Source organism: Dasypus novemcinctus, chromosome 14, assembly GCF_030445035.2.
Source record: "Dasypus novemcinctus isolate mDasNov1 chromosome 14, mDasNov1.1.hap2, whole genome shotgun sequence".
Lineage (NCBI taxonomy): Eukaryota > Metazoa > Chordata > Mammalia > Cingulata > Dasypodidae > Dasypus > Dasypus novemcinctus.
Genome location: NC_080686.1, coordinates 48,932,180 through 48,949,250, shown reverse-complemented (window position 1 = coordinate 48,949,250; position 17,071 = coordinate 48,932,180). Strand labels below are relative to the sequence as shown.

General features: G+C 36.1%; 1 protein-coding gene across 6 annotated transcripts in view; it reads right to left on the bottom strand.

Annotated features, from left to right (window-relative positions):
* Nucleotides 1-17,071, bottom strand: part of WWP1 (WW domain containing E3 ubiquitin protein ligase 1) — a 139,788-nt gene that overhangs the window by 41,531 nt on the left and 81,186 nt on the right. For all 6 annotated transcript variants that reach the window (XM_012518097.4, XM_012518098.3, XM_004474756.5 and 3 more), the window contains 5 exons: nucleotides 15,456-15,551; nucleotides 12,427-12,601; nucleotides 10,310-10,364; nucleotides 10,136-10,220; nucleotides 9,879-10,007 (listed from right to left, as the gene is read on the bottom strand). In XM_012518097.4, coding sequence (XP_012373551.1) covers nucleotides 9,879-10,007; nucleotides 10,136-10,220; nucleotides 10,310-10,364; nucleotides 12,427-12,601; nucleotides 15,456-15,551 — 540 coding nt within the window. The remainder of the gene's footprint in view (nucleotides 1-9,878; nucleotides 10,008-10,135; nucleotides 10,221-10,309; nucleotides 10,365-12,426; nucleotides 12,602-15,455; nucleotides 15,552-17,071) is intronic.

Here is a 17,071-nt window from a genome sequence, read left to right as displayed (position 1 = left end):
AGTTCTTCAGGTAGAAAGGAAAAGACAGGAGAGTGTAGCTTGAAGCAGAAGTGAAGATCTTCAGTAAAGGTAACTAAAGGGATAAATGTAAAAAATGCAATAGTACTGTATCCTCAGTATATAACTCTACTCTTTATTTCCTGTTAGTGTTAAAATACAATTGAATAAGAAACAATCCTTTTAACAAAGAAGCAAAATCTCCTTTTAATGGAGAAGCAAAATATAAAGAAGTAGTATGCGGCAAAAATATTATAAAAAGGGAAAACAGAGCAGAGAAATTTTATGCTAATGAAGTTAAGTTGTTTTTTCAAATAAGCAGGTTATGGACTTAGGTTATCTAATACAAACCCCAGGGTAATCACAGAGAAAGTACTTAAAGAAACAGAAATAAGGAAGGACTCAAACCAGGTATATCACAAAGACCAATTATATGCAAAGGAGGCTGCGAAAAGGAAAAAAAGGGGCAACAAAGATAAAAAAATATATAAAAAATACAAAAAAAAAATTGCTGAAATGAGTCCTGTCTTGTCAACAAGAACACTAAATGTTAATGGATTAAACTCCCCAACCAAAAGACAAAGACCTGCAGAACAGATTAAAAACAAAAACCCAAAAAACAAAAAACATGAACCAGCTGTAAGTTATTTTACAAAAGACTCAGCTTAATAAATGTTTTCTGAGTGACTAAATGAACTGAATTTTCCTCGCCCTTAGGGATAATCCTATGAAATTGCAAGAAGAAATTTAGCTCACTTATCTTTACAGAGTAACAACAAAATACACTTCAGATAAGAACTACATTGATACAATGTCTTACTGATTAAACAGAGCAGACAAGTGTAAAAGAACTTTTTCCTCTGTGAAGAAGAGTTGACAGATTTGACATAATAGGCATATAATGTGCATATATCGGGCAGTGATTCTGAAAGGATTATTCCAGCAGTACTGTTTTTGTGGAAGCACCTATTTTCATTTCTCCAAAGCCTTAAGAGTCATGAGAATAAAGGACAGATGTTGTTGTCACCAGCTTTCCTGATGAGTTTCAAAAGGGAACTGCTGTTCAATTTTCAGTGACCTTCTTTGTGTGTCCTGATTGATATGTACAACATCTGTGCTGCTTTCAAACCTTTAAGACAGGGTGGTAATGTAAAAAGAATAGAAGCTGTCAAGAAACCAGGGTTCTAATCCTAACTTTGTTATGTACTAGCTGGGGCAAATTAGGGCTCGTTTCTAACACCTATAAAATGAAGAACCAGATTCAGATCTTTAAACTCCCTTCCAATCTGACATTATGTGATAAATCTGATCTGAATACTTTAAACAGACTGTGGTAATTATTCAAAAAGCACCTGATTTAAAGCAAGCTCTAATTTAAGCATTATCTCTGCTGCCTTATAAATGGTAGTATGATATCATTGGAGCCATTCTCCCTTGGGTCGCAGTAGTGAAACTACTTATAGGTGTAAAATGGGAACACTTCTAACTCAGTTACTGCGAAGATTAAATGTGATAATGGGTATGAGAATACTTTGTATATAGATAGGGACTATAAATTGCTTTGTTAATAAAGGAGAGCCTACCACTCATTACCTATAGATGCACATCTGTTCAGTGATAGAATAAACTTGTTGGTGCCCAGCCGCTCTTCAGTTCAGCACATTTTACAAATCATAGAGAAGGTTTTCTTCCCACCCTGTCCCAAGACTATTTTCATTACCCTTCCATACTCTTGACATCTAGTGATCCACACCCCCATCTCCACCTCTGTATTACTGGAACTGAATGAATGCATGAATGAATAAATGAATGGATGAATGAATGGTAGTGGGTGATGGGCTATGAAACTAATATTTGAAGGCACTGTTTCATTTAAGAACATGACCTAAATAACTATAATGATATTTGTTAAAAAAAAAAAAAAATTAACTTAGACATAAATAGGCTTAAAAATCACATGTAAATAAAAACCTAAAGAGAATTGGGATAGCTATACTAAATTCAGATAAAACAGATTGTAAATCAAAATGTTTGATTTACAAGAAACAAAGGACACTATATATTAATAAAAGGGTCAAGCAACCAAGAATAAACAACAACACACCTAACCACAGTGTCCCAAAACACATGAGGCACACACTGGCAAAACTAAAAAGAGAAATAGACACCTCTACGATAATAGCTGGAGATATCAATACATCACTCTCATCAATGGACGGCACATCCAGATAGAAGATAAATAAGGAAACAGAGAACTTAAACAATATGATAAATGAACTAGACCTAACAAACATATACAGAACACTGCACCTGGAAAGAGCAGGATATACATTCTTCTCAAGTGTACAAGGCTCATTCTCCAAGATAGACCACATGTTAGGTCAAAAAACAAGTCTTAATAAATTTTAAAAAACTACAATTATACAAAGCATCTTCTCTGGCCAAAATAGAATGAAGGTGAAAAATCAACAACAGATGGAGAACTAGAAAATCCACAAATACATGGAAGAGAAACAATACGCTCTTAAACAATGGGTCAAATAAATCATAAAAGAAGAAAATATCTTCAGGTGAATGAAATAAGAGCACAACAATCAAAATTTATGGGATGTATCAAAGGCACTGCTCTGGGGAAATTTATATCCCTAAATGCTTATACTGAAAAAGAAGAGAGTTCAAATCAGAGACCTAACCACACACCTGCAGAAACTAGAACAGGAACAGAAGGACTAACATAACAAAGATAAGAGCAGAAATAAGTGAAATAGAACAATGGCTCAAGAAAACAAAAAGTTGTTCTTTGAAAAGAAAAATAAAATTGACAAATCTTTAGGTACAATGACAAAGAAAAGAGAAGATACAAATAATTATAATCAGAAATAAAAGGGTGTACATTACTACTGACCCCACAGAAATAAAGAGTAACACAAGAGGATACCAAGAATAACTATGCCAACGCATTAGACAACCTACATGAAATGGACAAGTTCTGGAAACACATAAACAACTCATCTTAACTCTGGAAGAAACAGAAGATCTCAACAAACCAATTACAAGTAAAGAGACTGAATCAGAAATTCAATCTTTTTACTTATAAACCTCCCAAATATGATAGTGGTTGAAAGGGAAATCTAAGGTCATGTATATTACTAGAAGGAAAGCTAAAAAATGTAACATGGGACTATATAGAATAGTAAAACGTCATGTGAAATATGAGTTATACTGCATATCCTTTTTCTTTGAAACTGAGCAAACGTACATTAATGTTACAAGACATTAGTATCAGGCAAAAAACCCCCACAAAACCAAACCAAACCAAAAATAAAACCCTTATGCCAAGTGAAAGAAACCAGATACAGAGTACTATATATTATATGATTCCAATTATATAAAATGTAAATATTAATAAATTTATAAAGATGGGATTAGGTTAGTGGTTATGTAGGCTGGGGAAGGATGGAGGGATTGAGAGGTGACTGCTAAGCAGTGTAGAGTATTTCTTTTTGGAATAATGAAATTGTTCTAAAATATTTTGTGGTGATGAATGCACAACATTGTGATTATACTAAAATCTACTGATTATACACTTTGGATGGACTTAATGGTATGTGACTATATCTCAATAAAACTGCTTAAAAATAAAAAAACCTTCCAAAAAAGAAAAGCCTAAGACCAGATGGCTTCATAGATGAATTCTACCAAATGTTCCAAGAAGAATTAATATCAATCCTACTCAAACTCTTTCAAAAAGCCGAAGAGGAGGGAATAGTCACTAATCATTCTATGAGGCCAACATCACCCTCATTCCAAAGTTAGATAAAGACACTAAAAGAAAACTAGACCAATATCCCTTATGAATATAGACGCCAACAATCCAACAGCACACTAAAAGTAGTATACACTATAATCAAGTGGGATTTATCCCAGGTATGCAAGGGTGGTTTAACATAAGAAAATGAAGACTGTAAACACCACATTAACAGAATGAAGGGGAGAAAACCCCACGTAATCAGCTTGATTCATGCAAAAAGGCATTTGACAAAAGCCAGCACCACTTCTCAATAAAATCACTTAGAAAGCAAGGTATAGAAGGAAATATCCTCAATATGATAAAGGGCATAAATGAAAACGCTATAGCTAACATCCTACCTCACGGTGAAAGCCTAAAAACTTTTCCTGTAAGATCAGGAATAAGACAAGGAGGCCCACTGTCACCACTGTTATTCAACATTGTACTAGAAATTCTAGCCAGAGCAATTAGTCAAGAAAAATAAATAAGGCGGCATTTAAATTGGGGGAAAAAAATCAAACTTTCCCTACTTGCAGATGACATGCTCCTATATTCTAGAAAGTCCTAGAAAATCTACAATGACGCAACTAGTCCTAACAAATGAATTCAGCAAAGTGGCACGATACAAGATCAATATCCAAAACATGAGTAATTATTCTATATACTATCAATGAACAATCTGAAGGGGAAATTTTTTTAAAAAATCCATTTACAACAGGGGTTCTTAACCAGGGGTTCACAGACCCCCAAGGGGCTTGTAGAAAGATCCTGAGGGGGGTCCATGAGCTTGATTTAAAATTCAAAAATACATTATTCTTGTGGGGAAGTGTTGGTGTGGGTGTGACATATTTATTAAATAATACACAGTATAGTGTGGACTTAGTATGATTTTTATTATGATGTAGCATGTTCTGAGTGCAATGGATAGCTGCCTGCAAAAAGGCTGGTAAGGATGGCAGAGATGGTTTTATGATGCCATGAAACCACTCCGAATTTCTAAATGTTTGCTGAAAATTACCATTTGAACAGATGCTGAACCATGTTAGGTTATCAGGTATTGAAATTATGAGAAGGAATAAAATGTGATTTTGAATAATCCTAAAATTTAATTTAAAGACATGCTGATGTTGAGTGTCATAAAACTATCTGCCACTACGTTCTGAGAAGGGGTCTGTGGTTTTCACCTGACTAACAAAGGGGTCTGTGGAACAAAAAAGGTTAAAACCCATGATTCATAATAACTAAAAGAATGATATATCTAGGAATAAATTTAATTTAACCAAGGATATAAATGACTTGTACACAGAAAACTACAAAAAAAATTGTTAAAAGATATCAACAACCTAAATGGAAGGATATTCCATGCTCACAGACTGGAATACTAATACTGTCAAGATATCAATTCTACCCAAACTGATTTACAGATTCAAAGCAACCCCAATGAAAATTATAACAGCCTTCTTTGCAGAAATGGAAAAGCCAATCATCAAAATTATTTGAAAGATTATGGGGCTCCAATGAGCCAAAAACATTTAAAAAAAGAAAAAGTCAGAGAACTCATACTTCCCAATTTTAAAACTTGTGACAAAGCTACAGTAGTCAAAACAGCATGACACTAGCATAAGGAATGATATATAGATGTATGGAGTTGAGAGTTCAGATAGATCCTCACATCTGTGTCCAACTGATTTTGACAAGGCTGGCAAGACCATTCAATGGGGAAAGAGTAGTCTCTTTAACAAAAAGTGCTGGGAAAACTGGATATCGATATGCAGAAAATAAAGGGGGAACCTCATCTCACACCATATACAAAAATTAACTGAACATGGATCAAAAAACTGAACATGGATTAAAAAAGGAAGAGTGAAGTCGTAGGACTTATGCTTCCTGACCTTGAAGTGAATCATAAAGCTAGAGTGGTCAAAACAGCATGGTACTGGCATGAAGATAGACACATGGATCAATGGAATCAAATTGAGAGTTCAGACATAGAACCACAGCTCCATGGTTAAATGATTTTGGATAAGCCTACCAAGTCCACTTTTCTGGGACATAACAGTCTATTTTACAAATGGTGCTGGGAAAATTGGATATCCATAACCCAAAGAATGAGAGAAGGACTCCTTTCCCACTCCCTATACAAGAATCAACTCAAAATGGATCAAAGACCAAACATAAAAGTCAGGACCATAAAACTCCTAGAAGATAATGTAGGAAACATCTATAAAACCTTTTAGTAGATGGGAACTTCTTAAACTTTACACCCAAAGCATGAGCAACAAAAGAAGAAACAGATAAATGGGACCTCCTCAAAATTAAACACTTTTGAACCTCAAAGGACTTTGTGAAGAAGGTAAAAAGGCAGCTTACTCACTGGGAGAAAATATTTGGAAATCACACATTTGACAAGGGTCTAATATACATGATATATAAATAGATTCTAAAACTCAAAAATAAAGACAAATGACCCAATTAAAAAATGGGCAAAAGACTTAGAGAGATATTTTTCTAAAGAAGAAATACAAATAGAGAAAAAATACATTAAAAAATGTTCAGCATCACTGGCTATTAGGAAAATGCAAATTAAAGCTACAATGAGAGAGAGCAGATGTGGCTCAAGCAGTTGAGCACCCACTTCCCACACAGGAGGTCCTGGTTTGGTTCGCAGTGCCTCCCAAGAACAAAGAAATAAATAATAAAGACAGACAACAAGCAAACAAATGAGAAAGCCAACTCAGGGAAGCCAATATGGCTCTCCGCCCCCCCCCCAAAAGGCTATAGTGAGATATCATTTCACACCTACTAAAATGACCACTATTAAAAAAACAACAGAAGACTACAAGTATTGGAGAGAATGTGGACAGACAGGAATGCTTATTCACTGTTAGTGGCAATACAGAATGGTATAGTCACTGTGGAAGGCTGTCTGGCAACTCCCAAGGAAGTTGAATATAGACTTGCCATGTGACCTGGCAATACCACTTCTAGGTATATACCAAGAAGAAATGACAGCAGTGAAGTGAACAGACATCTGCTTGTGGAAGTTCATGGCAACAGTATTCACCATTGTCAAAAGATGATATTAACCCACATGTCCATCAACCAATGAATGGATAAACAAAATGTGGTATATACATACAATGGAATACTATTCAGCTGTAAGAAGAAATGGAATCAGAATGCATATGACAACATGGATGAACCTTGAGGACATTAGGGTGAGTGAACAAGCCAAACACAAAAGAACAAATATTGCATGGACTAAATAATACAAACTAAATGCGATGAGTAAACTCATGGAGCTAAACTTTAGAGTATAAGTTACCAGGAGATAGAATATGGGTTCAGAATAGGCGCTAATGCTTAACGTAGATAGAATTTTTAATAAGGTTTATTGTAAAAGTGTGGAAATGAATAGAGATGATGATAACAAATTATACTGAGTATAACTAATACTCCTGATTTACAAATGGATTGTGGCTGCAAGGTGTAGTCTATAGATGTAAATGTCAATTGAAAGGAAGCTAGAGGATAATCGAGGGACTATAACAGTGATTTCGGTGGTGGATGAAGATTGTGATTAATAGGCTGAATATAAGAAAGTTCTTTTATGAAGTGTTATGAATAGTGTGACACATGGAAAATTACAACTAATGTAAATTATGGATGATAGTTAACATATTTTTGCAGCACTGGCAAAGATATCAATTCTGAGGGACAACAATGGGGGTTATAAGAGAGCATGGGATTTTTCCTTTTGGAGTAATGAAAATACTCTAAAATTGAGTTGATGACAGTACAACTCTGTGATGGAAATGCACAATGGGGAGAAAATAACCAAAAGTAAGATAATTGGGCTACAGTTAGTAGAAATATTTTGATCATGTTCTTTCAGTTTGTAAAAAATGTTTCACAATAATGCAAGGTGTTGGTGATGGTGTAATGTATGAAAGTCCTGTATGATGACATGCATGTTTGTTTTGCAAGTTCACAACTTTTACTATACACTTATTGTTTATGTATGTTCATGTATGAATGACATATTTCAATAAAATTTTTCCAAAAAAAAAAAAAAAAAGGCAAACAGAGCAGGATTCATAGGTAAAGTGACATCTTAACAAAAACTTGAAGGAGAGGATATAAGCTACATAGATATTGGGGAGAAGAGAATGCCATGCAGACAGAATAAGGGCAAGATCCAGAGGCTGAAGCTGCCTAAGGGATTCACTGCTAGGTGGTCAGTGAATCTGGAACAGAAAGAATGAGGAAGAGAGAAAAAGGGTCAGATCCTATAAGGACAGGCAGACCACTTGAAGGACTTTGCTTTTCACCCTGAAATGAAAGCCGCTACAGGGTTCGGTGCAGAGGTATGAGTTATTTTTTACTTAGTTTTAAAAATTCATTCTTACTGCTGTATGGAGAACAGCATTCTGTAGGCATGGGTAGAAAGCAGGGAAAGCAGGTAGAGAACTCTATGGCATCACTCCACATGAGAGACAAAGGTAGTCTGGACCAAAGTGACAGCAGTAGAGGTGGTGAGACAACTGTATTACGGATATATTAAGAACTAGAATTCTAAACGGGCTGTATGTGAGGTAAGAGAGAAAGAAGAGTCAGAGATAAGCCAAGATTTTTGACCTGAGCCAGTGTGGAAATAGGAGTTACCATTTACCAAGATGGGGAATATTGCAGGTATAACAGGTTTTATGGAGTCTATCAGGAAGAAACCCTTGACATCTGTGTAGAGATGTCAGGTAAGTGAGCTAAAAATTATACTTGTGAGTCATCAGCATATAGATTTGTAGGAGCATGACACTTGCTGAGAGTCACCATGTGAGGAGAGGATAAAAAAGAGAACTAAGGATGAACTCTGGGTATATACATCAATGTAAAGAGGTTGAGGCAAAAGGAGAACTCAGTAAAATAGAAGAAGAAATGAGGTCAGTATGACAGAGGAAAATCAAGAAAGCATAATAATCTGGATTATTTTTGCCAGGAGCGACTTGTGTCAAATGCTCCTAGTAAGTCAAATGACAGGAGGACAGCAGGCCAATCCCTATATGAGCAACAAGGAGATCACTGGTGTCCTTGACAACTTCAGTGTCGGTGGAACTTCTTTAATGGAGAAATCAGACATGGAATATAGAGACAACTCTTTCAACTACTTTTCCTGTAAAGGGCAGCATTAAAAACAAATTGTCACTGAACGAACTTCTAAGATCAAGAGCTGTTTTGTTTCAAATCTAGGAGAAAGAGACGTGCAGGCTAATGAAAATAATTCAGAAGAGAAAGAAAAACTTTCTTTCTCTGATGTAGGATAAAAAAGTAGTAACTGCTGGAACAATTAAGTGGGAAAGTGGGGGAAAGATCTAGTGCACCAGTGGAGGACATGGCCTTTTATGGAAACACTGACAGTTCGTCTACAGGAATGGGAGGGAAGACAGATGCTGGTAGGTCAGTAAATGTGATAGTGGAAATTTGCAAAAGAACTTTTTAATGAGTCTTCTATTTTCTAAATGAAGGAAAGTCACCATATCTAAGAGTAAGGATGAGAGGAGCTCTGTCAGCTACTTAATTAAGATATCTCTATCTGGAAAACTAAATTTCTTTGAACATCTCACTCTCTGCTGTTGCAACAGTCTGTGATTCAGAGCAGAGAGTCTGAAGACAGACTATCTTGGTCTGAAATCCGGCTGTTACTAGCCATGTCACTTTGCACAAGTTACTTATGCTCGCTACTTCTCAGTTTCCTTACTTGGAAATAATAGTACCTACCTAAAAATAGTAACATCTACCTCAGGGGTTGGTGGAAGATAAATGAGCTAATACATGCAAAGTGCTTACAAGAATCCTTAAGCACGTAGTATTCACTATATAAATATTTGCTATTATTATTACTAAAGAATTATGTGCCACAAACTCATTCTGTAATACGAGAGCAAAGATAGGTATATCACAAAGATAATATCTTTTGAACAAAAAAGTACAAATTTTCACTAAACTTGAGGCTAATTAGAGACTTAATCTCATGTCCTCATTAAAAAGCTATTAAAAAAAAGTTATTTAAGGAAAGCTTCAGGTTTTCACTCACACAGATGACTTCCCATTGCGAGGATCTTTGAATGTTGTTGTTCTTGTGTTATGATCAACAAAGTACCTAACACCTTCTCGGGTATACCTAATTTCCCAGCCTTCTGGCAGGGGTTCTTCATTCTGTAGGCTAAAAGATAAAGTTACAATCACAAGGTGAACACCTTCCAGGTATTAAAAATATTTAATCAGGTTTACTTGATTCTATCTATAGATATAAGCAAGATGACTTTAAGTAAGGCTGTAATACGTACATACCCTTGAGTTCTTGGATCTTCCCACTGGGTCGTTTTTGTGTTATGATTCACAAAATAAACCCTGTCTGTGGAATCCACTCTTTTTTCTAAAAAAAGAAAGTGAGTATAGCATTTAGTAACTATTTTCTAGTTGTACCTTACAAGTATTTTTTATCAACAATATATATTAGCTTACCCCAACCTGGTGGCAAAGGCCCATACGGGTCATTTTCTGCAGCTAACATTGAAGCCTGATTGGGGAAGGAGAAATAAAATAACAGTATATTAATATAAAAGCAGAGCTAAACTAAGCAGTTGGAGATTCACATTTTATAATGAATTTGTAAAAAAAAAATATGAGAAGGGAACATGGATACTGGTTGCTTCAAGAAACAACCATTTAATTGATAAATTATTAAACTTTTCTAAAAGGGTTTAGAAATAATATATTGACATATTGACAGTATTTTAATCTCCTAGTCCTTCCATAATAACCTATAGTTGGCAAGACGAGACAGGAGAAGAGCACATAGAAAGTTATGAGGCAATATTATCTGTTTGAAAATAGAAGAGCTAAATTGCCTATAAGTTAAAACAATGTTTAACTTTAGTATCACCATTATACAAATGAACTTATAAAAAAATCTTAACATTAGTGTCTTTTACATATATAAAAATATACATGCTAGTAAACCCACAACTATAGATGCTGAAGAAAATGGAAACATTCTACTATCAATTTTAAAAGAATGACAAATATAAAAATCATTACTTGACAGATCATTTAACAATGAAGTACACGAGTCTTGGGATGAATATTTTATAACCTTGTAAAAGATACCACAAACTGCATAATCGATATCCATTTATACCCCTACTTCCTTGATAACCAAATGTGTTTTGTTTGAGGTAGTAGCAAGCTGCACATCTAAAAACATGGTATTTCCAAGCCTCCCTTGCTATGCGTTGGTAGAGTGGTTAATGTTGGCCAATCAGTATAGGCAGAAGTCCCCGGTGAGGGCACCCTGTTCCAAGTAAAAAGGCAAGGGCTTGCTGGAGAAAAGCCATCTTCCCTTTTTCTTCTTGTTTTTCTTCCTTCTTGTCCGGTCTGTGGAAATGAGGCCTAGTGGGCAGAAGGTCCCTATGTTTGAGATGCAGGTAGGAGGCGGCCCAGAGCAATATTTACCCAGACTTGGTGTTGTAGGAGATAGCTCAATCTCAAGCCATTCAGGCCTTTGTAAAGTAGGATATTCTGTTATTTGCAGGACAAACGTCCACTAAGCACCTACCACTTCATGATTATATTCTGCCATTTCCCAAGGTTTTCATGAATACAGATTATTCTAAACAAAAACAAATGCAGTACATAATTTCTTGCTTACTAAAGACAGCTGAACTATGAAGCTTTACTACAGATTTCTGTAGAAGTCACAAGTGGTGGCAGCAAGGGATGCAATGGAAGCCAGGTTGCTCCACTACCTCCCTGCTGGCTACAGGTGCCAGGTAACTAGGACAGTGGGGTCCAGCTGAGAATGAGAACTTACTATTTAACCACTGAAGAAACTGAGAGAGCCAGCCCATGGCAGGTATTTGAGAAATTTAGAATTTCTTTCCATGTCTCTTCCCTACTTCCTTTGTCTGTTAACTTCTACATTCTGGTTTCTTCAAGATGCCCCCAAACACTATCTAGAGACAAGCCAGTACTTAAAATTTATCTTTTTTACCTCCTACAATCCAATCCATTTAACACAATTTTTCTTTCCCTCCACTCCTCTTGTGGATGTTTGCTTATAGCAATATGTACATCACCAATTGGTTAAATTTCCAGACAGCATGAGATGTTTTTGGACAAAGCTATCTCTAATTCCAGGAGTTATCTTTATCTTTGGTGGACCAAAAGAGATGAAAACACTATTTTTTAGAAGGTGGGGTAGGAATCAGAATAGCTAGAATATGGCAAGACTGATTCTAAGGAAAACCATGAGAAACCTGGTTTCATTTAAAGCAAACAAAATAGTTATAATTAAAGGCAGAGGAGAAGGAATTGGTAAAGACATTTTCTTTAAAAATTGCATTTATGAAACTATCCTTAATAAGGAAATAAAACTGAGTATACAGTTATATTAGTAAACTTGAATATTTTTTAAAAATTTAAAGTTATATAGATATCAGAAAAAGCTAAGGACTTATTAAAGATTAACTAAAAATACCTCGTAATACAGTCTGTAACATTTAAAAAAAAATCACCAAAGTAGGAAATGGGAAACACTTGAGAGAAAATGTTGTATTAACATCTTATGATTTGTTAATTACCGAATAGAGGTATCGTTGGTTGAACTGTTGCATAGCTCCCTGTAATTGGTTCCGCTGAGATTGCCACTGTTCAAAGTTTCGGACAGATTCCATGGTAGGCCGCTGCCACGTTGTTGTTCTGGTGTTATGGTCCACATAATAAACTCTTCCACGATCATCGACTCTTCTTTCCCAACTATCAAAAACAAAACAGGGGAGCAGATGTGGCTCAAGTGGTTAAGAACCTGCTCCTCAGGTTTGGTTCCTGGGGCCTCCTAAAAAAAACCCAAAAAAAACACAAAAAACCAGCAACAAGCAAAAGGGGAGCCAGTGTGGCTCCGTGGCTGAGCACTGGTTTCCACATGAGAGGTCTGGGGTTCAATCCCCAGCCTCTGGTACCTCAGAAAACAAAAACCAACCAAACAACAACAAAAACCAATCTCAAACAAAAAAATACACAATAAAATGGAAAGTGAAAAGTATTCATTTAATACTTCACTCAAATCATTGAAAAATCAAGCCTAAGACATGAAAAGCTAACTTTAAAAGAATGTAAATATTGGTATTTTTCAGTATAACTAAGAACGTGAAAATTGCTATTTATCTTCACTAAATTACTGCTATCTAAGGGCCATCTAAAACAGAGATCAAAGATTGAACAGCTTCTATTTTGATCCATAATCCCTTTCTCCCTCTTTTTTCAATAAGCATTTTCTGAGTGGTTACTGCATACCTAGCAAACTGCCCTACCAGCCACTGCCCAATTTCAGGATTTTAACGAAACTTTTTTTTTTTAATAGCTTTTTGTCTTATCTCCCTGCCATTTCATTGCTCCCAGTTATCTTTCTGGTATAGATCAAATCACATCATTCTTCCTATCATAGCTCTATGGCATGGCATAAAACAAACCAATCAACCTTTCTAAGCTCACCTTTGATAAGATCCAAGGGTCAGTGTGAGAATAAAACCAACTACTTATTGGTCCTGTGTTTCATCCCATCACACCACCTTTGTTTTAATATCCCCTCACAATACAATGTCCTTCCCTATTTCTCTACCAAGAGAATTCTACCTATCCTCCAGAGTTCATTTAACTTCCACCTCTTCCACGCATCTGGAGCAGGTAAAGAAATTAAACCAATTTTGTTATTACTTTATACAACAATCTCAAAAATCTTTCAGTAACCAATTCTACTTTATTACTAAAAATACAATTAAGGTCATAAAGCACATAAGATAATATAAGTTTAAGAGTGGAGAGCTATAACAGGCTCTACAGATAAAATTAAAGACAAAGATAGTCCCTGCCTGACTTTTCAACAATAACATCAGTGAAATTAACCTCACCTTATGGCACTCAATGGGTTAAATGAGTGACTGGAACGTGGTGATCCTGGTATAGTTAAAATGAACTTTGTTTTGCTATGTTGACATACTGGGTCCATAGTTTCCAGTGTAAGTTCTCATTAACACTATAGGACCAAGGCCAGGGTGCCTGCAGTGAACTAAAATAATACAGCGGCTTTTTCTCACCATCATGGGGCCTCCCCATCTTAGACCCCATTGTTAAATCCCTCAGTGACTACCCTGATTCCTGCTTACACAAGACAAACAGCTTCTCCCTCTTTTCCTCATGTCCCACCTAGGTTCACACTCCTGCAAAAATCAAATACAAATCCCCCCAAATCCCCACTTCTGCTTGACTAGTAACTACAGCTCCACCCACTAAACACTGTAAGGGCAGAGTCTTCAGGGCACTGTGCACCTCTTGCTCCCCACTGGCTTGGCTGAGCCCACGCTCCTGATGTTTAGCCAGTGTGACACTGCAAGGCCCCTCACTCCTCTCTGTTTTAGGAACTGTGAGCACTAACAAACTCTTGTTTCATAATCTCTGGTATCACTCATTCTTGCCACACCTGACTATCTGAAGACCTTTCAATACAGTGTTTTAGTCCATAAAAAAGGAAGTATCTCACAAAAATAATATATATCCTGCCTCAAATTTTCTCAGTTATTTTATATTAATGGCATTTAAGTTGAGTCTGGAAGGCCAGACACTGAGTGGCAAAGGCAACAGGGAAAAACTGCAGGCACAAGCAGTATGTCTGGGGGGATTTTAAATAGAGTAATTCACTAGCTCTCAGTCCAGCTTCTGTAAAATGCTGTGAAAGATAAGAATACAGAAATAAAGGAAAATTAGTTTGTGAAAGGCCCTGAGTGACAGCTTAATAGCATAAGCTTTAATTATACGTAATAGAAATGTTCTTTTTAATTTAAAACCTCCTATAATGGTTTTAGCTACAATGTAATAAAATTTTACTTGTAGCAATCTTTGTAGATAACTGTTTTGACACACTCTAATATCTTGTATCATCAAACCTTTGAACTTACATAATTTACACAGCTATAGAGAACCATACACCTAAACTGTCTTTTACATGCCTTTCATTTCTTTTCTTTTTCTTTTTTTTTTTTTGAGGCCAGTAAAGAGTTTATTGAGAAACGAGAGAAAAGAGCACACACCTAAGACATGGGTGCGAGCATGCTGCAGGGCGAGATGCGCAACATGGGGCCCTTTTTGAGGTCTTCCTCTTCCCCCCTCCTCATATTAAGGAGGGATCTCAGCTATCTGCTGTCCCAATTGGGTGCCTTTCTACCTTCACCTGTCAGCCTTCAGGGAACCAACAGGGAGGCCTTTCTGTTTGGAGTTACCTGGGGATTCTTTTGAGTGCAGGAGTTTCAAACGGGACCTCATGACCAGGGTCTGTAATGGTTACCTTTTTTTCTTAAAACATAATAATGATTGAATTTGAGTACTGCAACTTCTCTCAGTAACTCATGTTAACATCTGACAACTCTTAAGGAAGCCCTCAGACTAGCCGTAAAAGATAAAATACAACAAATCTTTTCTATCAACATTCATTATTCTAAGAGACTAATTTGGTAAGGAAAGATAATACGCAGAATGAATACACAATGCTGTATCACATAAAATTTAAAGTCACACATGTAATAAGGTACAACTGCAGATGCACAAATATGTTCATTACCCTGGAGGTAAAGGCTGTGGTCTTTCCCAGGTGGTTGTTCGGGTGTTATGATCTACGTAATAGGTTCTACCATGAGGATCTTTTCTCTGTTCCCACCTTTAATAAAAATACAAAGATAAAAGTAAAAGTCAACAAAGTAAAATAACCTGAAAAATAATTCTTTCCTAATAACAGATAAGCTTTATTTTAAAAGGCTATCTGTTATAAAGTTATTGCTTCTTTTCTCAATTATTAGTGCTTAAATTCTTAATTACTCCCTTTTCATTAACAATACTGGAAACTCAAATACTAAGTATAGTTACCAGAGAAGGGATAGAATAATACCTAAAATTGTAAACGATACTAATTTACAAAATTCCAAATTACCAGAAAATAGGAATTTAAATAATGGTGAAGGGAATTTCACTATAATTTCAAGCCCAAGGCACAAAATAGCGATGACTTGTGCCTAAAAATGAAAAAATACAATTCTAAAAGATTTTAGCAGAAATAGCCTTAAATTATTATGTGGCGATGCTGCTCCATGAAAATTCTTTCGTCTACATGCATATGGTATCTTCTTTCCAGGTACAAAGCTCCCTCTTCTGTTTTGAAAGCCTTCAGGCTTATGCTCTAGAACATTTTATCTTTTTCTGTTCTATTTCTACGACTCTCAATCTCTCCTATCCCCCACTCCCACTTTCTCCTCTGTGATCCCTGCTTCTTCCTCTCCAGTTTTTCCTTAATATAGTAAAGAAGAAAAAATTTAAATGTTAAAAAAAATGAACAAAAAACCAACTTGGTATTTCTGAGTTTCATGGTCCTGTTTTAATTTTAAAGTAGAATGAAAGGAAAATATTTTCTTTTCTCTGAAACACAGAAGCCCCAATTAAATTTCACTTCTTTTTAATTAGAGAGGCCTTAAGTTATTTTCTTACACAATGACCACATATAATCAAGTTATTCCTTAAGCAAGGTATACACATACACATGTACTTAAAATCATATGCAAGAAGTAATTTAATCATGTTGAAGGTACAAATATAAGTCACAAAATGCTTTACGAAGAAATAAGATGTCCAAGTTCACAACTGGACATCTTATTTCTTTTTTTAAAAAAAAGATTTATTTATTTATTTAATTCCCCCTCCCACCCACCCCCCATCCCCCAGTTGTCTGTTCTCTGTGTCTGTTTGCTGCGTCTTGTTTCTTTGTCCGCTTCTGTTGTCGTCAGCAGCGCGGGAAGTGTGGGCAGTGCCATTCCTGGGCAGGCTGCACTTTCTTTCGCGCTGGGTGGCTCTCCTTATGGGTGCACTCCTTGCCGTGGGGCTCCCCTACGCGGGGGACACCCCTGTGTGGCAGGGCACTCCTTGCGCACATCAGCACTGCGCATGGGCCAGCTCCATGCGGGTCAAGGAGGCCCGGGGTTTGAACCACGGACCTCCCATGTGGCAGACGGACGCCCTAACCACTGGGCCAAGTCCGTTTCCCCTTATTTCTAATTTAGTAATTTCACAGAAATTACTAATCTATTAAAATCACTGTGGTATAAAATCCTACACTGGAATATTCACGCTATGCTGTACTATAAATATTCCTTACAAAACATTTCACTAAAAATAAATAACCTGAAATTT